The following is a 27,991-nucleotide window of genomic DNA, read 5'->3' on the forward strand; positions in this document are numbered from 1 at the left end:
CCGCTTAATATGTTTAGGGCACATCGTTTAATAATGTGTATTAAAAATCTTTGACGCTTGCCCACTCTCAAAGCCCAAGGTACGTGCCTTTTGCATAAGAGAAAAGCAGCCATTTCATTCGTTTAGACCGAACAACGGCGAATGATCCGCCGGACCGCAGGAAAGAGAGGAAACATTTAGAGGTGTCTATCTCAGTGATAAGTGTTCAGTGGGAAGAAATCCGTGGCGGTACTCTCCCTCGCCGTCCGACCGGTGGACCGTCCAGTGTGTCGCCGTCGACCGGGAAGAGGGGGTTGAAGGTGGTGAATAGTAAAGTCTAAATATATATTTTGGTAACTCCTACGAGAGAAGGGTACGTTTACACGACAACGATGTACTAAAAACGGAAAAGTTTTTCCTTTGCGTTTTTGAAAAGTTTCGTGTACAGACAATAACGATGTCATAACTATACCCGTTCACACGGATCAGCGAAAACTTTGTAAATAAACAGCATGCGCCTGCGCACATAAGCATTCTTCCACTGAGCGGTGAATACAAATGGCGAAAGCGCAAACTTTTGAAAACGGGTTTCAAAGTGCAAATTTGTGAAAACGATGACGTTAATACAGCGTTTTCGCGGATCCGTAAAAATGTATTTTTGTTATATTTCTCTTGAAAAAAAAAAAAATCTTTAAAACTCTGAAAAGTTTTCTCTTCTTAATTTATGATAAAATGAATATTCTCTTTTTAAGTAGCCTATACAGTATAGCCTGCTATAAATATATTATTGTGGCAATAAACACAAAGTTTTGCCCCCGAAGTAAGTCTTGTTATTGTTGTGTTGTTAATGTATCAAGAATTAAGGTCTGTATCAATTATACAACTAAATTTAACGAACCACCCCTCACACAAACTTTGTTACAGTAGCTCAAAGTCCAATGCCCACAAAGATACTAAATAATTATTTGTAAACCCAAACATTTACAGTGTATAAATAGTTTCAACTTTGGATTGGATCCTGCAAAAAAAAAAAAAAAAAATTTACTAAATGAGTTTTAAAGATGTGTAAATAGTAAAAGCATCCTTATGTACATTTAAAAAAAAAAAAAAGGACATTTGTGGCTTTTACAGACCTTGGTTACTAATTAGCTAGACATTAATGAATAATTTATAAAATTGAATAGTGTGTGAGATGGTAAAAAATACTAATCATTTCTGAAAACATTTGTAAATGTAAAAAAAGTGCATGAACTCATATATAAGTCATATATAAAAAAGTTTAAATACATCTGTAAGCATTCAAATTTACATTAAAAAAATCCTTTAATCATTATACAAAATTTGTAAAAAAAAAAAAAAAAAAAAAAAAATTGTAGATGTTAAAAAAGTGAAAACCATATATAAATGAAAGCTAAATAGCACTTGTAAGTATTTGAATTTACATTTAATAATTTTAATATACCAATGATCTGTTAAGCATTATATAATGTTTGTTAATTGTATATTAATTGAAGTTATTATAAAGTGTTACAGAAACAAATGATTTGGTGATAATAGCATTTAATTGAGAACAAAGCAAATATAAATAGTGCAATATAGTTACTCTGTATGGCATTTTGCACCCAATCTTAAAACTACTTTTTTAAGGAAAGTAGATAAAGTCCAGTCTTTGGGTCTCTAACACAACGCTGCACGAGCTGCAAGTATGTGAGATTTTCTTGTGTGTTGGGATCAAAGAAGCCCTTGGTGTCGTCATCTGGATCATTAAGTATTTTGTTCATCTCCTCATCAAAGTAACCTCTTTGGTACGCTACTTCCACAGGAACACGGTGACTGTGCACAGGATCAATGATGCCTCCTGTAGCGATCTGAGCTTCAAGAAGACGAATGCCGTGGTCTTTGACAATAAGATCTTTTTTCAAGGCCTGGAACAAAGAGATTGTTTTCCCTGTGTGGGGGTCAGTGTAACCAGTGACTGCCCGTTCTGCAGAGAGCAGTTTGCTTTTCCATTCTGTCCCAACTATCCCTTCGGCCACCGCCTGTTCTACCGACAGCTTTTTGTTCCTAACTGGGTCAATCATAAAGCCAGTGGCAGCCTGAGCCTCCAACAAAACCAAAGATGTTCCAGGAGTCAGAAGTCCTTTATTTTTGGCTTCAAAGATGCTCATGGTCTTATTGGTAGACTGGATAAAAACACCAGCAATGCTATTTGTTCCTTGTAGATATTTTCGCACAGAGTCCATTTCACTTACATGATTGACTGTGACTTTTCCAGAAGATAGGTCTTGGTAAGTTTTCTCATCAATGATTTTGGATTTCAGCAACTCGTCAGCACTCACATCCTTTCTGATACCTTGGAAACTTTTATTTTGGGTTGTCTCAGTTGTTATCGTAGATTTTGTTGTGGTAATGGTTGAGGTACATGGTCCTGATTTCTGTGATACCAGTGTTAGAACAATTTCCAAGAATTTTTCAATGGTTATTGTGCCTGATTTGAACTGCTGCACCAGATCTCTTCTCCTTTCCTCAGTGATGTAATCAGAGTACAGCAGATCCCAGAGAGACACCAGATGCCCTTGGAATTTACCTCCTGCTTTGTTTGTGGTTGTAGACTTAAGTATGTGCTTTGTATGTTCATCGATGAAGAAGTAATACTCACCCTTCTTCACAATGACAAGGAGGCTGAGGCCAGTGATTGGGTCTCTAACACAACGCTCCACGAGCTGCAAGTATGTGATATTTTCTTGTGTGTTGGGATCAAAGAAGCCCTTGGTGTCGTCATCTGGATCATTAAGTATTTTGTTCATCTCCTCATCAAAGTAACCTCTTTGGTACGCTACTTCCACAGGAACACGGTGACTGTGCACAGGATCAATGATGCCTCCTGTAGCGATCTGAGCTTCAAGAAGACGAATGCCGTGGTCTTTGACAATAAGATCTTTTTTCAAGGCCTGGAACAAAGAGATTGTTTTCCCTGTGTGGGGGTCAGTGTAACCAGTGACTGCCCGTTCTGCAGAGAGCAGTTTGCTTTTCCATTCTGTCCCAACTATCCCTTCGGCCACCGCCTGTTCTACCGACAGCTTTTTGTTCCTAACTGGGTCAATCATAAAGCCAGTGGCAGCCTGAGCCTCCAACAAAACCAAAGATGTTCCAGGAGTCAGAAGTCCTTTATTTTTGGCTTCAAAGATGCTCATGGTCTTATTGGTAGACTGGATAAAAACACCAGCAATGCTATTTGTTCCTTGTAGATATTTTCGCACAGAGTCCATTTCACTTACATGATTGACTGTGACTTTTCCAGAAGATAGGTCTTGGTAAGTTTTCTCATCAATGATTTTGGATTTCAGCAACTCGTCAGCACTCACATCCTTTCTGATACCTTGGAAACTTTTATTTTGGGTTGTCTCAGTTGTTATCGTAGATTTTGTTGTGGTAATGGTTGAGGTACATGGTCCTGATTTCTGTGATACCAGTGTTAGAACAATTTCCAAGAATTTTTCAATGGTTATTGTGCCTGATTTGAACTGCTGCACCAGATCTCTTCTCCTTTCCTCAGTGATGTAATCAGAGTACAGCAGATCCCAGAGAGACACCAGATGCCCTTGGAATTTACCTCCTGCTTTGTTTGTGGTTGCAGACTTAAGTATGTGCTTTGTATGTTCATCGATGAAGAAGTAATACTCACCCTTCTTCACAATGACAAGGAGGCTGAGGCCAGTGATTGGTTCTCTAACACAACGCTCCACGAGCTGCAAGTATGTGAGATTTTCTTGTGTGTTGGGATCAAAGAAGCCCTTGGTGTCATCATCTGGATCATTAAGTATTTTGTTTATCTCCTCATCAAAGTAACCTCTTTGGTACGCTACTTCCACAGGAACACGGTGACTGTGCACAGGATCAATGATGCCTCCTGTAGCGATCTGAGCTTCAAGAAGACGAATGCCGTGGTCTTTGACAATAAGATCTTTTTTCAAGGCCTGGAACAAAGAGATTGTATTTCCTGTGAGGGGGTCAGTGTAACCAGTGACTGCCCGTTCTGCAGAGAGCAGTTTGCTTTTCCATTCTGTCCCAACTATCCCTTCGGCCACCGCCTGTTCTACCGACAGCTTTTTGTTCTTGACTGGGTCAATCATAAAGCCAGTGGCAGCCTGAGCCTCCAGCAAAACAAAAGATGTTCCAGGAGTCAGAAGTCCTTTATTTTTGGCTTCATAGATGCTCATGATCTGTTTGGTAGACTGGACAAATACACCAGCTATGCTATTGGTTCCTTGTAGATATTTTCGCACAGAGTCCATTTCACTTACATGATTGACTGTGACTTTTCCAGAAGATAGGTCTTGGTAAGTTTTCTCATCAATGATTTTGGATTTCAGCAACTCGTCAGCACTCACATCCTTTCTGATACCTTGGAAATTTTTATTTTGGGTTGTCTCAGTTGTTATCGTAGATTTTGTTGTGGTAATGGTTGAGGTACATGGTCCTGATTTCTGTGATACCAGTGTTAGAACAATTTCCAAGAATTTTTCAATGGTTATTGTGCCTGATTTGAACTGCTGCACCAGATCTCTTCTCCTTTCCTCAGTGATGTAATCAGAGTACAGCAGATCCCAGAGAGACACCAGATGCCCTTGGAATTTACCTCCTGCTTTGTTTGTGGTTGTAGACTTAAGTATGTGCTTTGTATGTTCATCGATGAAGAAGTAATACTCACCCTTCTTCACAATGACAAGGAGGCTGAGGCCAGTGATTGGGTCTCTAACACAACGCTCCACGAGCTGCAAGTATGTGATATTTTCTTGTGTGTTGGGATCAAAGAAGCCCTTGGTGTCGTCATCTGGATCATTAAGTATTTTGTTCATCTCCTCATCAAAGTAACCTCTTTGGTACGCTACTTCCACAGGAACACGGTGACTGTGCACAGGATCAATGATGCCTCCTGTAGCGATCTGAGCTTCAAGAAGACGAATGCCGTGGTCTTTGACAATAAGATCTTTTTTCAAGGCCTGGAACAAAGAGATTGTTTTCCCTGTGTGGGGGTCAGTGTAACCAGTGACTGCCCGTTCTGCAGAGAGCAGTTTGCTTTTCCATTCTGTCCCAACTATCCCTTCGGCCACCGCCTGTTCTACCGACAGCTTTTTGTTCCTAACTGGGTCAATCATAAAGCCAGTGGCAGCCTGAGCCTCCAACAAAACCAAAGATGTTCCAGGAGTCAGAAGTCCTTTATTTTTGGCTTCAAAGATGCTCATGGTCTTATTGGTAGACTGGATAAAAACACCAGCAATGCTATTTGTTCCTTGTAGATATTTTCGCACAGAGTCCATTTCACTTACATGATTGACTGTGACTTTTCCAGAAGATAGGTCTTGGTAAGTTTTCTCATCAATGATTTTGGATTTCAGCAACTCGTCAGCACTCACATCCTTTCTGATACCTTGGAAACTTTTATTTTGGGTTGTCTCAGTTGTTATCGTAGATTTTGTTGTGGTAATGGTTGAGGTACATGGTCCTGATTTCTGTGATACCAGTGTTAGAACAATTTCCAAGAATTTTTCAATGGTTATTGTGCCTGATTTGAACTGCTGCACCAGATCTCTTCTCCTTTCCTCAGTGATGTAATCAGAGTACAGCAGATCCCAGAGAGACACCAGATGCCCTTGGAATTTACCTCCTGCTTTGTTTGTGGTTGCAGACTTAAGTATGTGCTTTGTATGTTCATCGATGAAGAAGTAATACTCACCCTTCTTCACAATGACAAGGAGGCTGAGGCCAGTGATTGGGTCTCTAACACAACGCTCCACGAGCTGCAAGTATGTGATATTTTCTTGTGTGTTGGGATCAAAGAAGCCCTTGGTGTCGTCATCTGGATCATTAAGTATTTTGTTCATCTCCTCATCAAAGTAACCTCTTTGGTACGCTACTTCCACAGGAACACGGTGACTGTGCACAGGATCAATGATGCCTCCTGTAGCGATCTGAGCTTCAAGAAGACGAATGCCGTGGTCTTTGACAATAAGATCTTTTTTCAAGGCCTGGAACAAAGAGATTGTTTTCCCTGTGTGGGGGTCAGTGTAACCAGTGACTGCCCGTTCTGCAGAGAGCAGTTTGCTTTTCCATTCTGTCCCAACTATCCCTTCGGCCACCGCCTGTTCTACCGACAGCTTTTTGTTCCTAACTGGGTCAATCATAAAGCCAGTGGCAGCCTGAGCCTCCAACAAAACCAAAGATGTTCCAGGAGTCAGAAGTCCTTTATTTTTGGCTTCAAAGATGCTCATGGTCTGTATTGGTAGACTGGATAAAAACACCAGCAATGCTATTTGTTCCTTGTAGATATTTTCGCACAGAGTCCATTTCACTTACATGATTGACTGTGACTTTTCCAGAAGATAGGTCTTGGTAAGTTTTCTCATCAATGATTTTGGATTTCAGCAACTCGTCAGCACTCACATCCTTTCTGATACCTTGGAAACTTTTATTTTGGGTTGTCTCAGTTGTTATCGTAGATTTTGTTGTGGTAATGGTTGAGGTACATGGTCCTGATTTCTGTGATACCAGTGTTAGAACAATTTCCAAGAATTTTTCAATGGTTATTGTGCCTGATTTGAACTGCTGCACCAGATCTCTTCTCCTTTCCTCAGTGATGTAATCAGAGTACAGCAGATCCCAGAGAGACACCAGATGCCCTTGGAATTTACCTCCTGCTTTGTTTGTGGTTGCAGACTTAAGTATGTGCTTTGTATGTTCATCGATGAAGAAGTAATACTCACCCTTCTTCACAATGACAAGGAGGCTGAGGCCAGTGATTGGGTCTCTAACACAACGCTCCACGAGCTGCAAGTATGTGATATTTTCTTGTGTGTTGGGATCAAAGAAGCCCTTGGTGTCGTCATCTGGATCATTAAGTATTTTGTTCATCTCCTCATCAAAGTAACCTCTTTGGTACGCTACTTCCACAGGAACACGGTGACTGTGCACAGGATCAATGATGCCTCCTGTAGCGATCTGAGCTTCAAGAAGACGAATGCCGTGGTCTTTGACAATAAGATCTTTTTTCAAGGCCTGGAACAAAGAGATTGTATTTCCCTGTGTGGGGGTCAGTGTAACCAGTGACTGCCCGTTCTGCAGAGAGCAGTTTGCTTTTCCATTCTGTCCCAACTATCCCTTCGGCCACCGCCTGTTCTACCGACAGCTTTTTGTTCCTAACTGGGTCAATCATAAAGCCAGTGGCAGCCTGAGCCTCCAACAAAACCAAAGATGTTCCAGGAGTCAGAAGTCCTTTATTTTTGGCTTCAAAGATGCTCATGGTCTGTATTGGTAGACTGGATAAAAACACCAGCAATGCTATTTGTTCCTTGTAGATATTTTCGCACAGAGTCCATTTCACTTACATGATTGACTGTGACTTTTCCAGAAGATAGGTCTTGGTAAGTTTTCTCATCAATGATTTTGGATTTCAGCAACTCGTCAGCACTCACATCCTTTCTGATACCTTGGAAACTTTTATTTTGGGTTGTCTCAGTTGTTATCGTAGATTTTGTTGTGGTAATGGTTGAGGTACATGGTCCTGATTTCTGTGATACCAGTGTTAGAACAATTTCCAAGAATTTTTCAATGGTTATTGTGCCTGATTTGAACTGCTGCACCAGATCTCTTCTCCTTTCCTCAGTGATGTAATCAGAGTACAGCAGATCCCAGAGAGACACCAGATGCCCTTGGAATTTACCTCCTGCTTTGTTTGTGGTTGCAGACTTAAGTATGTGCTTTGTATGTTCATCGATGAAGAAGTAATACTCACCCTTCTTCACAATGACAAGGAGGCTGAGGCCAGTGATTGGTTCTCTAACACAACGCTCCACGAGCTGCAAGTATGTGAGATTTTCTTGTGTGTTGGGATCAAAGAAGCCCTTGGTGTCATCATCTGGATCATTAAGTATTTTGTTTATCTCCTCATCAAAGTAACCTCTTTGGTACGCTACTTCCACAGGAACACGGTGACTGTGCACAGGATCAATGATGCCTCCTGTAGCGATCTGAGCTTCAAGAAGACGAATGCCGTGGTCTTTGACAATAAGATCTTTTTTCAAGGCCTGGAACAAAGAGATTGTATTTCCCTGTGAGGGGGTCAGTGTAACCAGTGACTGCCCGTTCTGCAGAGAGCAGTTTGCTTTTCCATTCTGTCCCAACTATCCCTTCGGCCACCGCCTGTTCTACCGACAGCTTTTTGTTCTTGACTGGGTCAATCATAAAGCCAGTGGCAGCCTGAGCCTCCAGCAAAACAAAAGATGTTCCAGGAGTCAGAAGTCCTTTATTTTTGGCTTCATAGATGCTCATGATCTGTATTGGTAGACTGGACAAATACACCAGCTATGCTATTGGTTCCTTGTAGATATTTTCGCACAGAGTCCATTTCACTTACATGATTGACTGTGACTTTTCCAGAAGATAGGTCTTGGTAAGTTTTCTCATCAATGATTTTGGATTTCAGCAACTCGTCAGCACTCACATCCTTTCTGATACCTTGGAAACTTTTATTTTGGGTTGTCTCAGTTGTTATCGTAGATTTTGTTGTGGTAATGGTTGAGGTACATGGTCCTGATTTCTGTGATACCAGTGTTAGAACAATTTCCAAGAATTTTTCAATGGTTATTGTGCCTGATTTGAACTGCTGCACCAGATCTCTTCTCCTTTCCTCAGTGATGTAATCAGAGTACAGCAGATCCCAGAGAGACACCAGATGCCCTTGGAATTTACCTCCTGCTTTGTTTGTGGTTGTAGACTTAAGTATGTGCTTTGTATGTTCATCGATGAAGAAGTAATACTCACCCTTCTTCACAATGACAAGGAGGCTGAGGCCAGTGATTGGGTCTCTAACACAACGCTCCACGAGCTGCAAGTATGTGATATTTTCTTGTGTGTTGGGATCAAAGAAGCCCTTGGTGTCGTCATCTGGATCATTAAGTATTTTGTTCATCTCCTCATCAAAGTAACCTCTTTGGTACGCTACTTCCACAGGAACACGGTGACTGTGCACAGGATCAATGATGCCTCCTGTAGCGATCTGAGCTTCAAGAAGACGAATGCCGTGGTCTTTGACAATAAGATCTTTTTTCAAGGCCTGGAACAAAGAGATTGTTTTCCCTGTGTGGGGGTCAGTGTAACCAGTGACTGCCCGTTCTGCAGAGAGCAGTTTGCTTTTCCATTCTGTCCCAACTATCCCTTCGGCCACCGCCTGTTCTACCGACAGCTTTTTGTTCCTAACTGGGTCAATCATAAAGCCAGTGGCAGCCTGAGCCTCCAACAAAACCAAAGATGTTCCAGGAGTCAGAAGTCCTTTATTTTTGGCTTCAAAGATGCTCATGGTCTTATTGGTAGACTGGATAAAAACACCAGCAATGCTATTTGTTCCTTGTAGATATTTTCGCACAGAGTCCATTTCACTTACATGATTGACTGTGACTTTTCCAGAAGATAGGTCTTGGTAAGTTTTCTCATCAATGATTTTGGATTTCAGCAACTCGTCAGCACTCACATCCTTTCTGATACCTTGGAAACTTTTATTTTGGGTTGTCTCAGTTGTTATCGTAGATTTTGTTGTGGTAATGGTTGAGGTACATGGTCCTGATTTCTGTGATACCAGTGTTAGAACAATTTCCAAGAATTTTTCAATGGTTATTGTGCCTGATTTGAACTGCTGCACCAGATCTCTTCTCCTTTCCTCAGTGATGTAATCAGAGTACAGCAGATCCCAGAGAGACACCAGATGCCCTTGGAATTTACCTCCTGCTTTGTTTGTGGTTGTAGACTTAAGTATGTGCTTTGTATGTTCATCGATGAAGAAGTAATACTCACCCTTCTTCACAATGACAAGGAGGCTGAGGCCAGTGATTGGGTCTCTAACACAACGCTCCACGAGCTGCAAGTATGTGATATTTTCTTGTGTGTTGGGATCAAAGAAGCCCTTGGTGTCGTCATCTGGATCATTAAGTATTTTGTTCATCTCCTCATCAAAGTAACCTCTTTGGTACGCTACTTCCACAGGAACACGGTGACTGTGCACAGGATCAATGATGCCTCCTGTAGCGATCTGAGCTTCAAGAAGACGAATGCCGTGGTCTTTGACAATAAGATCTTTTTTCAAGGCCTGGAACAAAGAGATTGTATTTCCCTGTGTGGGGGTCAGTGTAACCAGTGACTGCCCGTTCTGCAGAGAGCAGTTTGCTTTTCCATTCTGTCCCAACTATCCCTTCGGCCACCGCCTGTTCTACCGACAGCTTTTTGTTCCTAACTGGGTCAATCATAAAGCCAGTGGCAGCCTGAGCCTCCAACAAAACCAAAGATGTTCCAGGAGTCAGAAGTCCTTTATTTTTGGCTTCAAAGATGCTCATGGTCTGTATTGGTAGACTGGATAAAAACACCAGCAATGCTATTTGTTCCTTGTAGATATTTTCGCACAGAGTCCATTTCACTTACATGATTGACTGTGACTTTTCCAGAAGATAGGTCTTGGTAAGTTTTCTCATCAATGATTTTGGATTTCAGCAACTCGTCAGCACTCACATCCTTTCTGATACCTTGGAAACTTTTATTTTGGGTTGTCTCAGTTGTTATCGTAGATTTTGTTGTGGTAATGGTTGAGGTACATGGTCCTGATTTCTGTGATACCAGTGTTAGAACAATTTCCAAGAATTTTTCAATGGTTATTGTGCCTGATTTGAACTGCTGCACCAGATCTCTTCTCCTTTCCTCAGTGATGTAATCAGAGTACAGCAGATCCCAGAGAGACACCAGATGCCCTTGGAATTTACCTCCTGCTTTGTTTGTGGTTGTAGACTTAAGTATGTGCTTTGTATGTTCATCGATGAAGAAGTAATACTCACCCTTCTTCACAATGACAAGGAGGCTGAGGCCAGTGATTGGGTCTCTAACACAACGCTCCACGAGCTGCAAGTATGTGATATTTTCTTGTGTGTTGGGATCAAAGAAGCCCTTGGTGTCGTCATCTGGATCATTAAGTATTTTGTTCATCTCCTCATCAAAGTAACCTCTTTGGTACGCTACTTCCACAGGAACACGGTGACTGTGCACAGGATCAATGATGCCTCCTGTAGCGATCTGAGCTTCAAGAAGACGAATGCCGTGGTCTTTGACAATAAGATCTTTTTTCAAGGCCTGGAACAAAGAGATTGTATTTCCCTGTGTGGGGGTCAGTGTAACCAGTGACTGCCCGTTCTGCAGAGAGCAGTTTGCTTTTCCATTCTGTCCCAACTATCCCTTCGGCCACCGCCTGTTCTACCGACAGCTTTTTGTTCCTAACTGGGTCAATCATAAAGCCAGTGGCAGCCTGAGCCTCCAACAAAACCAAAGATGTTCCAGGAGTCAGAAGTCCTTTATTTTTGGCTTCAAAGATGCTCATGGTCTGTATTGGTAGACTGGATAAAAACACCAGCAATGCTATTTGTTCCTTGTAGATATTTTCGCACAGAGTCCATTTCACTTACATGATTGACTGTGACTTTTCCAGAAGATAGGTCTTGGTAAGTTTTCTCATCAATGATTTTGGATTTCAGCAACTCGTCAGCACTCACATCCTTTCTGATACCTTGGAAACTTTTATTTTGGGTTGTCTCAGTTGTTATCGTAGATTTTGTTGTGGTAATGGTTGAGGTACATGGTCCTGATTTCTGTGATACCAGTGTTAGAACAATTTCCAAGAATTTTTCAATGGTTATTGTGCCTGATTTGAACTGCTGCACCAGATCTCTTCTCCTTTCCTCAGTGATGTAATCAGAGTACAGCAGATCCCAGAGAGACACCAGATGCCCTTGGAATTTACCTCCTGCTTTGTTTGTGGTTGCAGACTTAAGTATGTGCTTTGTATGTTCATCGATGAAGAAGTAATACTCACCCTTCTTCACAATGACAAGGAGGCTGAGGCCAGTGATTGGTTCTCTAACACAACGCTCCACGAGCTGCAAGTATGTGAGATTTTCTTGTGTGTTGGGATCAAAGAAGCCCTTGGTGTCATCATCTGGATCATTAAGTATTTTGTTTATCTCCTCATCAAAGTAACCTCTTTGGTACGCTACTTCCACAGGAACACGGTGACTGTGCACAGGATCAATGATGCCTCCTGTAGCGATCTGAGCTTCAAGAAGACGAATGCCGTGGTCTTTGACAATAAGATCTTTTTTCAAGGCCTGGAACAAAGAGATTGTATTTCCCTGTGAGGGGGTCAGTGTAACCAGTGACTGCCCGTTCTGCAGAGAGCAGTTTGCTTTTCCATTCTGTCCCAACTATCCCTTCGGCCACCGCCTGTTCTACCGACAGCTTTTTGTTCTTGACTGGGTCAATCATAAAGCCAGTGGCAGCCTGAGCCTCCAGCAAAACAAAAGATGTTCCAGGAGTCAGAAGTCCTTTATTTTTGGCTTCATAGATGCTCATGATCTGTATTGGTAGACTGGACAAATACACCAGCTATGCTATTGGTTCCTTGTAGATATTTTCGCACAGAGTCCATTTCACTTACATGATTGACTGTGACTTTTCCAGAAGATAGGTCTTGGTAAGTTTTCTCATCAATGATTTTGGATTTCAGCAACTCGTCAGCACTCACATCCTTTCTGATACCTTGGAAACTTTTATTTTGGGTTGTCTCAGTTGTTATCGTAGATTTTGTTGTGGTAATGGTTGAGGTACATGGTCCTGATTTCTGTGATACCAGTGTTAGAACAATTTCCAAGAATTTTTCAATGGTTATTGTGCCTGATTTGAACTGCTGCACCAGATCTCTTCTCCTTTCCTCAGTGATGTAATCAGAGTACAGCAGATCCCAGAGAGACACCAGATGCCCTTGGAATTTACCTCCTGCTTTGTTTGTGGTTGTAGACTTAAGTATGTGCTTTGTATGTTCATCGATGAAGAAGTAATACTCACCCTTCTTCACAATGACAAGGAGGCTGAGGCCAGTGATTGGGTCTCTAACACAACGCTCCACGAGCTGCAAGTATGTGATATTTTCTTGTGTGTTGGGATCAAAGAAGCCCTTGGTGTCGTCATCTGGATCATTAAGTATTTTGTTCATCTCCTCATCAAAGTAACCTCTTTGGTACGCTACTTCCACAGGAACACGGTGACTGTGCACAGGATCAATGATGCCTCCTGTAGCGATCTGAGCTTCAAGAAGACGAATGCCGTGGTCTTTGACAATAAGATCTTTTTTCAAGGCCTGGAACAAAGAGATTGTTTTCCCTGTGTGGGGGTCAGTGTAACCAGTGACTGCCCGTTCTGCAGAGAGCAGTTTGCTTTTCCATTCTGTCCCAACTATCCCTTCGGCCACCGCCTGTTCTACCGACAGCTTTTTGTTCCTAACTGGGTCAATCATAAAGCCAGTGGCAGCCTGAGCCTCCAACAAAACCAAAGATGTTCCAGGAGTCAGAAGTCCTTTATTTTTGGCTTCAAAGATGCTCATGGTCTTATTGGTAGACTGGATAAAAACACCAGCAATGCTATTTGTTCCTTGTAGATATTTTCGCACAGAGTCCATTTCACTTACATGATTGACTGTGACTTTTCCAGAAGATAGGTCTTGGTAAGTTTTCTCATCAATGATTTTGGATTTCAGCAACTCGTCAGCACTCACATCCTTTCTGATACCTTGGAAACTTTTATTTTGGGTTGTCTCAGTTGTTATCGTAGATTTTGTTGTGGTAATGGTTGAGGTACATGGTCCTGATTTCTGTGATACCAGTGTTAGAACAATTTCCAAGAATTTTTCAATGGTTATTGTGCCTGATTTGAACTGCTGCACCAGATCTCTTCTCCTTTCCTCAGTGATGTAATCAGAGTACAGCAGATCCCAGAGAGACACCAGATGCCCTTGGAATTTACCTCCTGCTTTGTTTGTGGTTGCAGACTTAAGTATGTGCTTTGTATGTTCATCGATGAAGAAGTAATACTCACCCTTCTTCACAATGACAAGGAGGCTGAGGCCAGTGATTGGTTCTCTAACACAACGCTCCACGAGCTGCAAGTATGTGAGATTTTCTTGTGTGTTGGGATCAAAGAAGCCCTTGGTGTCATCATCTGGATCATTAAGTATTTTGTTTATCTCCTCATCAAAGTAACCTCTTTGGTACGCTACTTCCACAGGAACACGGTGACTGTGCACAGGATCAATGATGCCTCCTGTAGCGATCTGAGCTTCAAGAAGACGAATGCCGTGGTCTTTGACAATAAGATCTTTTTTCAAGGCCTGGAACAAAGAGATTGTATTTCCTGTGAGGGGGTCAGTGTAACCAGTGACTGCCCGTTCTGCAGAGAGCAGTTTGCTTTTCCATTCTGTCCCAACTATCCCTTCGGCCACCGCCTGTTCTACCGACAGCTTTTTGTTCTTGACTGGGTCAATCATAAAGCCAGTGGCAGCCTGAGCCTCCAGCAAAACAAAAGATGTTCCAGGAGTCAGAAGTCCTTTATTTTTGGCTTCATAGATGCTCATGATCTGTTTGGTAGACTGGACAAATACACCAGCTATGCTATTGGTTCCTTGTAGATATTTTCGCACAGAGTCCATTTCACTTACATGATTGACTGTGACTTTTCCAGAAGATAGGTCTTGGTAAGTTTTCTCATCAATGATTTTGGATTTCAGCAACTCGTCAGCACTCACATCCTTTCTGATACCTTGGAAACTTTTATTTTGGGTTGTCTCAGTTGTTATCGTAGATTTTGTTGTGGTAATGGTTGAGGTACATGGTCCTGATTTCTGTGATACCAGTGTTAGAACAATTTCCAAGAATTTTTCAATGGTTATTGTGCCTGATTTGAACTGCTGCACCAGATCTCTTCTCCTTTCCTCAGTGATGTAATCAGAGTACAGCAGATCCCAGAGAGACACCAGATGCCCTTGGAATTTACCTCCTGCTTTGTTTGTGGTTGTAGACTTGAGGATATGTTTTGTATGTTCATCAATGAAGAAATAATACTCACCCTTCTTCACAATGACAAGGAGGCTGAGGCCAGTGATTGGGTCTCTAATACAACGCTCCACGAGCTGCAAGTATGTGAGATTTTCTTGTGTGTTGGGATCAAAGAAGCCCTTGGTGTCATCATCTGGATCATTAAGTATTTTGTTCATCTCCTTATCAAAGTAACCTCTTTGGTACGCTACTTCCACAGGAACACGGTGACTGTGCACAGGATCAATGATGCCTCCTGTAGCAATCTGAGCTTCAAGAAGACGAATGCCATGGTCTTTGACAATAAGATCTTTTTTTAAGGCCTGGAACAAAGAGATTGTTTTCCCTGTGTGGGGGTCTGTATAACCAGTGACTGCCCGCTCTGCTGAGAGCAGTTTGCTTTTCCATTCCATCCCAACAATGCCTTCAGCCACCGCCTGTTCTACTGACAACTTTGTGTTCTTAACTGGATCAATCATAAAGCCAGTTGCAGCCTGTGCCTCCAGCAATACCAGAGATGTTCCAGGAGTCAGAAGTCCCCTTTTTTTAGCTTCATAGATGCTCATGTTCTGTTTGGTAGACTGAATATGTACACCAGCAATACAATTTGTTGCTCCAAGGTATTTTTGAATGGATTCCATTTTGTCAATATCTTCATCTTGTACTTCTTCATTGATAAGCTTACTAAACATTTCTTTAGAAATGATTTTTGCTTCAAAAAGTTCTCTTGCTGATACTTGTTTTCTCAAACCTTTAAATGAATGTTTTTTTGTTGTTACCTCCATTATTATCGCTGTAACCATTTCTGTTATCTCTTCAATGGACATTTTTTTCTGTTTGTGCATGTCAAGGAACTCTTTCCTTTTCTCTGCAGATATGTACTCTGAGTGTATTGCATCCCAAAGTGGTACACGTTTACCTTCAAACTTCCCAGCATTGATGATCACTGATTTCTCTTTGAAGACATTTACTATTTGTTTGTCACTGTACATCGAGCTTTCAAAACTTTTTTCGTTTACATGGAGAAGTAGTAGTCCTGTGGTTGGATCTCTCACACATTTCTGCTTGAGTTGATTGTATGTAAGGGATTCTTTTGTGTTTGGGTCTGAATACCCTTTTCCACTACCACTGGGATTTGCTAGGAGCTCATTAGTCTCCTTATCCATATATCCTTGCATTATTGCCCTCTGAAGAGGTAACCGGTAGCTTCCAATCGGATCAATTATTCCCCCTGTAGCGAGCTGTGCATCTAAAAGATGCAGTCCATGGTTTCGAGGGATGAGACCTTTTTTCATTGCTTCAAATAAGGATATTTGCTCATCTGAGTACGGGTCTGTGAAACCAGTTACGCTACGTTCGGCCAAGAGTAAGTGCTCTAATATCTCTGGTCCAATAAGTTGAGCTCTGGCAGCCTCCATGACTGACAGATATTTGTTTCTGATTGGATCAATAACATATCCAGTTGCTGCCTGAGCCTCAAGCAATATTAGAGCTGCATCAGGACAGAGCAAGCTTTCAGTTTTTGCTGTGTATAAACTTGTCACTTTTCCTGATGGATGAAGCTTTACTCCTGCAATACTTCCAGTGCCTTTCAAGTACCTTTGTACAGATTCAAGTTTTACCACATTTTCAATGGTTGTCTTACCATCTTGCAGATCCTTGTAGGTTTTGGTTTCAATGATTCCAGAATCATGCAGCTGTTGCATAGAAACAGGTTTTCTCAAGCCCATTGTTATTTGAGGAATTGCTTCTTTTTTTTCCAGTTTTTGGATTGTTGTGAGAACCATTGAGGCAACATCCTTCATATTTATCTTGCCCAAACGGTACTGTTCAAAGCACTGCTGCCTCTGTTCTTCAGTGAAGTACACAGAGTAAATTACCTCCCAGAGGGACAGTGATTTTCCAGAGAAAATACCAACAGGAATGACAACAGTGTTTTTCAAAAAGACTTCCTTAATCTCAGCATCTGAGAGAATTTTCTGTGCTTTTTCTTGTGTTTTCCCTTTTTCACCCAGTGGAAAAAGGAAAAGACCGGTGTCATTATCCTTGATGCACCGTGCCATCATCTCCATGTAGGTCAGATTTTCTTGAGTGGTAGGATCAAAAAACCCTTTGGTGTCATCACTGGGATCTGCAAGGATCTGGTTTAAGTCAGCATCAAAATAGCCCTTCCTGAAAGCAACTTCAAGTGGCAAATGTAGACATGTTAATGGATCAATGATGCCACCTGTAGCAATCTGGGCTTCAAGTAGACGTATGCCATGCTGCTTTAGAATGAGATCTTTCTTCATGGATTCGAAAAGTGATATTGTCTTGCCAGTGAATGGGTCTTTGTAACCAGTTACTGCTTTCTCAGCAGCCAGGAGCTTTTCATAAAACTCAGGAGCGATGACTTTCTGTTTCAAGGCCTCCTCAACAGTGAGTTTCTTGTTTTGTATCGGATCAACAATAAACCCAGTGGCAGCCTGTGCTTCGAGAAGACACAGGGCAGTACCAGGGGTAACAAGACCCTCTTTTTTGGCTTGATAGATGCTCAGTTTCTGATTAGACTTTTGCACTATTATACCAGCTATACAGCTTGTTCCCCTGAGGAAGGTCCTCACAGTGTCCATCTCAAGAAGATCTTTGATTGTTAGCTTCCCCTCAAGCAAGTCTTTATATGTTTTTTCATCTATGATACCCAAATTCAGCAGCTCCAAAATGGAGACTTTTCCCCTCAAACCGTTGACGCTGAGATCTGCATTTCTTTGTACTTCTTTGGTTTCAATGATTTTTAAAATTATTGTAATGATTTCTTCGATTGTGATAGATTTTGACTTGTACTGTTTGATCAGCTCCTGCCTTTTGTCCTCAGACAAATAATCTGTGTTAATGAGCTCCCAGAGTGTTACTCTCTTGTTGCTGAACCTGCCATATCTCACAGAGACAAATGTGGTTTGAAGTGCCTCTTTGGTGCTGTCTGCTATCATGATTCTGTTGTCTTTCCCTTTGATTGGCAAAAGGCAAAGGCCTGTGCTTTGGTCAGTCACACATCTGGACATAAGCTGCATATAAGTAAGGTTTTCGTGAGTGTTTGGGTCAAAGAATCCTTTTGTGTCATCAGTCAGATTGTCGAGAATCTGTTTCATTTCAGTATCAAAGTATCCCCGTTTGTAAGCTGTATGAACTGGAATGCGATGGCTATTTACCGGATCAATAATGCCCCCTGTGGCAATCTGGGCCTCCAGCAGACGTATGCCATGATCTTTTACAATTAAATCTTTCTGCATTGCCTGAAACAATGAGATTTTATTACCAGTGTCAGGATCATGGTAACCAATCACTGCCTTCTCTGCTGAGCAAAGTTTTGCATGAAGATCAACCCCTACCACCCGTGCCTTCACAGCGTCATCGACAGAGAACTTTTGATTAGCATTTGGATCAATAATGAATCCTGTTGCTGCCTGGGCTTCCAGCAGAATGAGTGATGTTCCTGGCCTTAGAATTCCTTTTTGTCTGGCCTGGTAGATTGACATGAGTTGGGAGTCAGGAAGCAGCACACCAGAAATGCTTGGTTTACCTTGTAGGTATGTTTGCACAGATTCATTCTCTGTAACATCTTTTACAGTAATTTTTCCTATTTTTAGATCTTCAAGATCATTCTGAGTGATGATGTCTGCCTCGAAAAGCTGGGTTGCACTGACCTTTTCCCTTATGCCCTCAAAAATTACATTGGCTGTTTTAATTGATTGTTTAATTATCTCCAGGACTTTGGTGACTATCATATCAATTGTGAGTGTTCTGTTTCTGTATTGACGGATGATATCATGCCTTTGCTCTTCAGTGAAATATTCCGACATGAGTAATTCCCAGAGTGAAACAGTCATTCCCATGTATTTCCCACATGTCACTTTTACCATCACATCCTTGAGGACTTTTTTGATGTCATAGCCAATGAATGTGTGATTGAGATTGCCTGATTGATCCTGAATGGGCAGCAATGTGAGTCCCGTTGAGGGGTCAATGACACAACGACCCAGCAGTTGCAGGTATGTAAGATTTTCCTTTGTGTTTGGGTCAAAGAATCCTTTAGTGTCATCTCCAGGATCCTCAAGAATGGCATTCATTTCCTCGTCAAATAAGTCACGCTTGTATGCTACATCCATGGGAACTCTGAGACTGTTTATTGGATCAATAATTCCACCAGTTGCAATTTGTGCCTCGAGCAAACGGATCCCATGCTCCTTCACAATCAGTTCCTTCTTTAGAGCTTGAAAAAGGGAAATGGTTTTACCAGTGTATGGGTCATTGTAACCAGTGACTGCACGTTCTGCTGCAAGCAATTTTGCATGGTACTCTGGTCCTACAAGTTTTTGTTTAATGGCATCATCTACACTGAAAGTCTTGTTTAAAACTGGATCAATCATGAATCCAGTTGCCGCCTGGGCTTCCAGCAGAAACAAAGCAGAACCAGGCATGATTATTCCTTGTCTCATTGCCTGATAGATGCTCATTTTCTTATTAGAGGAGAGCACAGCTATTCCCCCAATGCTTCCTTTACCTTCTAGATATTCTTTCACTGTCTCTATTAGCATCACATCCTGGGTGGTTTTCTTGCCCTTTTGCAGATGTTCGTATGTTTGTTGGTCAATTATTTTTGATGCCAGGAGCTCACTGGAGGTTACACCTCTGCGAAGGCCTTTGAACGTGATGTAAATTGGGAACAGCAGCAAACCTGTTTCTGGAGCTACAGTGCATTTCTCCATCAATAATGGATAGGTGAGTTTTTCCTGAGATTTTGGGTCATAGAATACTTTTAGAACATCCATTTGGTCTCTGAATATATCTTTATCATAGTGACCCCTCTCACAAGCTTGCTCCTCAGTTATGTAGCATTTTTCAATAGGATCATAGATGCCTTTGGTGGAGATCTGTGCTTTAAGTAATCTAATGCCATATTCTTTTGGGATGACATCCTTCTGCATGGCCTGATACAGTGAGATTTGTTGTTTGGTGTAAGGATCTATGTAACCACTGATGGCCTTCTCTGCAAACTGAAGTTTTTCTTTTATTTCATGTCCCACAATTCCTTCTTTGACTGCATCTTCGACAGAGAGCTGTCTGTTTTTGATGGGATCAATAATTCCTCCAGTTGCAGCTTGGGCTTCTAACAGTGCCAAACACGTTCCTGGATTCAGCAAGCGCTTCTTATTGGCTTGGTAAATTGTGATGGGTTCATTCAAATATTCAAGGAACACTCCAGCTACTGTTCCATGAGAATTACAATTTTCCTGAGCTTGCATTTTTTACGTGGATTTTTTTTGCACCTGGGTCTGTGGATTACATAAGTCAAATGTAAAAAGTATTAGTTGTGCATTTAAATAGCTGTCTAGATGGATACACTTAAGTTAGCTATATGTTTTGTTTACTGTATAAACACAAGGAAATGGCAACATTGGCACCAGTTATGCTCAGAAATATATACCGCAAAACTGTGCTAATTTGAAGTACTTATAACTATCCTCTTAAAGCTTGTGCTTAGCTCAACAATGAAAGCTTGTAAATCTTCACACTTCAGCCCTTTTATTTTCCAATTAACATTTTTATTGATTCATAAACGTATAACAAAATAAAAAACACAACATATATACATTGAATCAACATTTAACCCCCCCAATACCCCTCCACCTCCCCAATCACCAATCCCACCCTGACCCCCAACAAACACCCCTGTGGTCCCAAATAGAATACACACACAAAAAATGGAAAAAGTTTGGCAGCAGTGGCATGGTCAAGCATTCGTCCGGAGAGAGAGAAAGCGGTAAGGTTGCACACACCTGAGCCTGATAATGTCTAACACCTGTTTCTAGTTGCAATAAGCAGTGGGGAGAGCGGTATAAAGCGACCATGCCAGCGACGAGACGGAGAGAGAGCTACCGGTCTGAAAGAGGCTGTGTAGTTAACTGAAGAGTGTTGCGCTGAAAAGCCGTTTAAGTTTGTTTATTAAAATCTTACCTTTGAGTTGAAGAACCCAGTTCCTGTGTCCTCCTTTTCCACCCTATGTCTAATCCTTTACAAAAAGAAAACAAAAAAGAAAAATAATAATCGTATATAATTCAAACTAAACATCTCTCTCCACAGCCCCTCCCTGAGAGTCCCCCAAAAACACTAAGTAATTGCCCCACTTCCTATCAAACAAATTCTGAACCCCCAGCCTTCTGCTTGACATCTCCTCGAAAGCAGCCACCCTCCCCATCTCCACACACCACTCCGGAAATGAGGGCGCTCCATCTGCGTTCCATCCCCTTAAAATAATTTGCCTGCTAATCATAATGCTCCTCAGAACCCAATTTTTTATGTGTTTATCCCCCAAATTTATGACCACCCCATTGCCCAAAATACAGGGTCTGGGGCAGAATGAAATTTGAGTGCCCAAATTTGAGTGTCACATATAAAACTCTGAACCTTCAACCAAAATTCTTGGATCTTAACACACCCCCAAAAAACATGGGTTGTGTCTCCATCTTCTGATTGGCATCGCCAGCAGGTGGGTGTGTCTTTAAGACCAAGCCTCTACAATCTAGAGGGGGTCCAATAGAATCTATGTAACATCTATGACAAACCCTTGCATCTCTAGATGCAGACTTGACATTTTTTGGAATCCTAGCCCACACTCCCTCCTCCAATACCAAATTTAAATCTTTCTCCCATAATCTCTTGAGAGAAGTTTAAGCTCCGTCCCCCAGACTCTGAATTAGCAGGGAGTAATACACTGATGCCTCATGACCTTTTCCAAAAGCATTTCCATAATGCATTTGTTTGTACTGCCGTTACCGGGTGTCTATAAAGTAACTTAATCCATCCAATAAAAGTATTCCCGAACCCGTATATTTCCAAAATCTTAAAAAGATAATCCCATCCTACCATATCAAATGCCAAGTGGAGTCTGATCGTTCGCCACTGACCACGTAATATTGATGAAATGCCTAATGTTATCAGAAAAGCTGTGGCGCTGAATAAACCCCACCTGATCTGTATGTATAAGAGATTTCATAACTTAATCGGTTAGCCAGAATTTTTGACAATATTTTTACGTCTAGCTGGATCAGGGAAATTGGACGGTAACTCTTACTGGCTTGGATCTTTGTCTTTTATAAGAATCAGACTGATCCGGGCTTGTATCATGGTTGGCGGAAGCTTTCCATTCTTTAATGATTCCGTATAAACTTCTAACAAAAGAGGAGCCAGTTCTGTAGCATAAGATCTAAAAAATTCAGCCACAAAGCCATCTGGCCCCAGAGCCTTGCCTGTAGGCAAGGCCTTAATTACCTCGCCAAGCTCCTCCAAGGTTATTTCAGAATCAAGATAATTTTTTTTGCTCAGTCATTAATTTAGGGAGTTTTAATGGTTCCACAAAGTTTCTAATGTCTTCATCAGTAGACAAAGACATGGAACTATAGAGATCAAGATAGAATTCTTTAAAAGCATTATTAAATTATTATATCAATGGCTGAGGTAAATATTTCACCACCAGCAGATTTCACTGAGGGAATGGTAGAAAAAGACTCTCTCTGCTTTATATATCTCGCCAAAAGCTTCCCTGTTTTGTCCCCCAATCTTCAAGATCATTCGGGTCAATTCTCTGAGGCCATCAGACGACATTCAGGGCTTCAGCTCTGCCTCGGCACTTTATATATTCCCTTCCAACTCCACGAGTTCTCGTGCTTTGGATTTTTTGATGAATGAGGCATACTGCATGATCCGACCCCTAAGAAGCGCCTTAAGTGCCTCCCAAGCCACGCCCACAGAGGACACTGAGGTCCAGTTGGTCTCCATATATACATTGATTTCAGCCTTTAGCATTTGTTGGAACTCAGGATTTTACAAAAGGGATACATTAAAGCGGCAACTATGTAATTTATTTTTCTCCGTATGTGGCAACACCTCTAAACTCACCAGGGCGTGATCTGAGACTAAAATGTTTCCAATTGAACAGTCAACAACAGATGAAATGAGGGACATAGATATCTAAAAAAATTATATTCTAGAATAAATCTTATGGACTGATGAAAAAAAATGTATAGCTCCTACCAGATGGGTTCAAAAGTCTCCAAATATCTGTAAGGCCAACATTTTTACACATCCTGTGAAGTGTCACTGTTGCTCTAGGGGGCTTACACACTTTTGCTTCACTATGATCAAGGACTGAGTCCATCAAAAGATTAAAGTCTCCTCCCAATTTTATGTCATGAAGGGTGCCAGTGACATCCCTTCAAGATCTTTAAAGAAGCCCTGATGATCAGCGTTAGGTGTGTAAATATTAGCCAAAATCAACCTTTGCCCCGAATGCCTGAATTTCTGCTAAAACAATAATGACTCTTCCTAATTTATCTTTAATCTGTTTGAGACATTTGAATTGTAGATGCTTATTTATCAATGTAATGACTCTCCTGCTCTTAATTTAGCCAGCACTAAAGAAAACATGTCCACCTCATATCTTCCCAAATTTTTTAGCTTCCTGTGGGGAAAGATGCGTTTCTTGAAGAAACACTATATTATATTTCTTACGTTTAAGAAAATAAATAACCTTCCTTCTTTTTATGGGGTGCCCCAACCCATTCACATTCCACGTGTAGAGAGACAATCCACTCATAGTAACATTTGACATTTTTACATATTAGAAAAAATAGACTGTGTGTCAAAAACTAAATTATAAAGACCACATTCCAACATTAGAGCAAACAAACCCCGAACTTCCCCCAGAAAAAAAAAAAAAGAAAAACGTGCGCACGACAGAGCCAACCTGCATCCATCCCTCTAAACTCAAACAGTCCATGTACGCCTACGATAGCCTCCGCGACAACTTTGCCATCGGATTGCTCAAGTGCTTCTATACAAATTTTGTGAGACAGAATTACACAACAGAAAATTATCTATAAAACAAACTCCAGCCAATATGAGGCATAAGCACAAAGAGCTTGTAGATTCATCCACATAACTGTCCCAAAGGTGTGTTCCTCCACCAAACAAGCTCCAGCCGCTAGCAGAACCAGCACAAAAAGAAACAAAGAAGACGGCCAGTTTCCTCAGATGGTCAAGTGAATGTTCAGTGAGTCAGGCCTACTCGGCTGCATCGAGAGCATCACACATTGACTTACTCATTCCATTGACTTTATGAAGGACATCGCTTGCTGTGGGCATGTAAATATTTTGCGGCCATCCTTAGTATCTATTTTCAATTTGGCTGGGAACATCAGTGCAAAAGCGACCTTCCTTTGATGTAAGAGTTTCTTGCCTTCCTTGAATCGATCACGTTTCTTTCTTGTTGAATTCGCAAAGTCTAGGAAAAGAAAATGTTGTGGTTCTTCCAAGAAAGTCTTCCTTTACTCCTCGCGTAACACAATATCTTTATCGGATGATCTCAGAAATTTGGCCAGAATTGATCGGCGCCTGTCTCCCTCAGCAGATCTCCGAGCTAGAACCCTGTAAGCTCGCTCGATTTCCAGCTTATGGCCTGTTATGTCGAACAGACTCGGGAAGAGCTCGTCTAGGAATTTAACCATATCTTGGCCTTCTTTGTCTTCGGGAAGTGCGACAATTCGGATGTTGTTTCACCAGTTATGATTCTCAAGGTCTTCCAACTTTTCCCAAACACGCTCCAAGTCTGTCTTGATTACTAGTGGATTAGCAGCTAATTCCCTCTCCGATGACTCCAGATAATCGATCCATTTCTTGATGTCCCCCAACGACCTCCGCCAGCATTGCCGACATGTTCAACAGTTGACGTTGAATCTTTCACCGCAATGTCCAAATTGAGTCCCTGGTCTGCGGCCTTGTCAGGGGTATCAGCTTGAGCACGTTAGTGTCTTTTAATGTCTCCAGAGCCCGAGGAATTTGAATTCTTTGACATATTGTCTTCATAGAACAGTTATGGAACAGGGTGTATCGAATCTCACCAGTATGAAACAAAAAGTATTAAAACAAAGTGCGCAGAGCTCGCCGTTCACACATCCGACCCTCGCATGGCACCACGTGACTCCCCACTTCAGCTCTTTTATTACCTGTCCTGTCAAGAAAAATTCTTTGAGCATTACATTATTTGGAAAAGTCTGGTTATGCATGAAGCTTGTAAACAGTGGAAAACTGGAAATACAGGAAAATACAGGGCTGCCCCTCCAGTCCAAAGATATTTAAAATTCCAAGAATGCACAGTGGCATAAAAAGGACTTATGAAACCTTAAAAGGGTCTGGTCATGAGGAATCAAATTTCCCTTGATATTTTGACATATAAGAGGTCATTCTACTATAAAAACATACTGAAAATTCCAGAGCTCAAAACTTAATCCCCAATGCAATAAAAGCATTTATTGAAACTAAGCTGCCAAAACGCCCTGTTCTCTACTTCCATGACAACTCTACGTCATTTGGGGTACTCCTTAATTCAAAACTTCCTCTACAACAACAACATCAATGCCTATTTTAAAATCATCACACCTATGGCCCCACCCACTGGTGCTCACTTGGCTCATAAACAGAGACAGAGAGAAGGACAAAAGGCCTTCTGTCTGTGGCCTCACTATTACTGAACACAAAAGGGGACCCATCTGGACTATTTTGAGTTATTTTTGTATACAAACATGTACTACACAGACGTCTTTGACTGTTGTCATCTCTCTGGAATGTTTTTAAAAGATGTGGTGTCAAGTTTCAACTCTGAAGAGAAGATGCGTTTCATCAGCTGCTGTGGCTCCTGTTGTAATGTTGCTTTAACTGCTCAACAAACTGTTCTTTTGCCTATCAGCACTATTTTTAATAGTTGGTGTATGTAACCATGCACTAGATGGACGTCTTTAACCGTTTTGATTTGTTTCCGGCGATGTGCACCTCAGTGCAGGATGATAAACTGGATGTGTGTGTGTCTTGTGAAGCTGTCATAAAATGAGTCTTTGCCAAGGAATTGTCAATGAAGGATATGGGGCACTTAAAAACGCTATTGACCCATTAAAAAACGTAAATAAACAGTTCCATTCATCAATGTTTCAAATGTCATGATTGTTTATGATACTGATACCGGGCGCATCCGTTGGTGCGATGCGACGCAACGGCTTGAGGCTGTCTAAACCGGTGCTTCGACACAAAATTCTGAAATGTTTCTTTGTGTTGTTGGCAGTAGTAGTGCCAGCACAAAATGGATCAGGACACCAGTTTGTTTACTGCTGGAGTGACACGCCACAGTGGACGCTTCCATGGTAGCATCATTGATTATAACATCCGGTGTAGACAGTGTATGTGTTAACAGTTGTGCTTGAGATGAATAGTGTAATATATTTGGATCCAGTGTGTTGGATGTGCGTTGTGTGTAAACTATGAAAAGTACATTTCTAGTGTTTTGGTGCTTGTTTATTCTCTTCCGATTGAGTTTCAAAAATGGGTGAATTTGAGGGGCTGCACGCTGTTAGCCAATCATAACAGAGGGTATTTACATTGAAGTTTAAAGGAGGAGGTGAGGCAAAAATCAAGCTTTTCAGTAAGATAGTCGAAAATTACCATATATTACAAAATTATGACTGTTTTGGTGAAATAAAACTTTACTAACATTATCAGTGGACCTCAGGGAAGATAATGAAACGATAAAAAAAGAGCATTTCACGACCTCTAAAGTAGCTTGAAAACTTAAACCATAAATTTCATGAATCAGCTGATTTTGTGTCCATCTTAGTAACCCTACAATAGCACTCAGCATAGTAAGACTACTACTTCAGTTACACTTTCTATGAAGCCATTCTTACACAGGGTGACCATACATCCTCTTTTTCCCAGACATGTCCTCTTTTTCGGACCTTAAAAAAGCATCCGGCCGGGATTTCTAAATTTGCTATTATGATGTGCATCTGGTCTAATACTTCATTGTGTGTGCACGCATATTTGCATTGCTTTAACCCGTCTTTGTAAGTCCCACATTCTCCCACACCAATTGGTCGATTATAAGAGGCTTGCAGCAACTATTGGCCAAATTCCAGCCTGTCAATCTCTCGTTCGGCATTAAACTGTTGGTTGACAGTAGCAGCAAATGACAGCTGTGTGGAAACAATGCCCAAACAAAAGTGCAAATTTACAGAAGATTTGCACAAAAAATTCCCATGCTTTCGTCCAGGTCGAGATCCGTGGGAAGCAGAATGTATGACATGTAAAGCTGGCACTTATGTGTCAGTTGCTATAAAGGTGATTTAGAAACCATTAGCTCTGCGAAGCATAAAGGGTCAGCAAAAGGTGAAAGTTCATCAGGTAAATTAACGGACTACTTAAGGTAAAATTGTTATCACATTGCTTCATTTTCCATGGCCATTCAAAATAATAGTAATAGTAAATGAAGGTACACTCATCAAATATTTTATTTTAGTACATGGTCATTCAAAAGAATGATGGACATTCCCTATGTTGGACAAACCCTATAAGATTACGGTAACTCAGATAATACACTCTGTACAATTGTAGTAAGCAGAATAGCATCTCAGAATGCACAACACATTGAAACTTAAGGCGGATGGGCTACAACAGCAGAAGACCACATCAGGCATTTTATTAGGACCATAATATTCCTAATAAAGTGCTCAGTGAGTGTATGTATGTCTGAAAGTTTATCACTTCTTCTGTAAATCTGTGTGGATAGCTCATCTACTTTCCCCATAACTATCAAGTGCCAAGCAAACTGATGTATCAGTGTAGCTAATACATAGGAAGGTTAGAAGTTAGGAGCCTTTTTGTATTGCAACACTTCTAATGTTACTGCATCATAACAGATTGATTGTGTAATAGCATTCCTTGTTTGTCAATTGCACTTGTAAATGTAAAATGCAAATATAATGTCAGTATTTAACAGGTCATCAGAAAATTAAATTACTCAGTATGATCATCACTGTAACAAAGGTGCCTAAGTGTGCTATTTCTGCAAATATTTACCCTTTCATTGAGTCAGGGAGTTTTTATTCTCCTAGACTTCTTTATTGCTAGGTGTGGTGGAACAAGTTAACAGATGTTTAACACATTGCATGTATTGTGGCAAATACACTCCATTTACATAA

At 41.2% G+C, this 27,991-nt stretch overlaps 1 protein-coding gene across 1 annotated transcript in view; it reads right to left on the minus strand.

Moving 5' to 3' along the window:
- Nucleotides 1-1,522: 1,522 nt before the first annotated feature.
- The window catches only part of LOC127424978 (uncharacterized), a 187,662-nt gene continuing 161,193 nt past the window's right edge, over nucleotides 1,523-27,991 (minus strand). The window contains 12 exon segments of the mRNA XM_051670551.1: nucleotides 1,523-6,258; nucleotides 6,260-7,053; nucleotides 7,055-7,286; nucleotides 7,288-8,081; nucleotides 8,083-8,307; nucleotides 8,309-10,135; nucleotides 10,137-10,367; nucleotides 10,369-11,163; nucleotides 11,165-11,395; nucleotides 11,397-12,191; nucleotides 12,193-12,423; nucleotides 12,425-20,200. Of these exon segments, the coding sequence (XP_051526511.1) occupies nucleotides 1,614-6,258; nucleotides 6,260-7,053; nucleotides 7,055-7,286; nucleotides 7,288-8,081; nucleotides 8,083-8,307; nucleotides 8,309-10,135; nucleotides 10,137-10,367; nucleotides 10,369-11,163; nucleotides 11,165-11,395; nucleotides 11,397-12,191; nucleotides 12,193-12,423; nucleotides 12,425-20,200 (18,576 nt within the window). The 3' untranslated portion in view covers nucleotides 1,523-1,613.

The sequence above is a fragment of the Myxocyprinus asiaticus genome, chromosome 34 (assembly GCF_019703515.2).
Source record: "Myxocyprinus asiaticus isolate MX2 ecotype Aquarium Trade chromosome 34, UBuf_Myxa_2, whole genome shotgun sequence".
Taxonomy (NCBI): Eukaryota; Metazoa; Chordata; class Actinopteri; order Cypriniformes; family Catostomidae; genus Myxocyprinus; species Myxocyprinus asiaticus.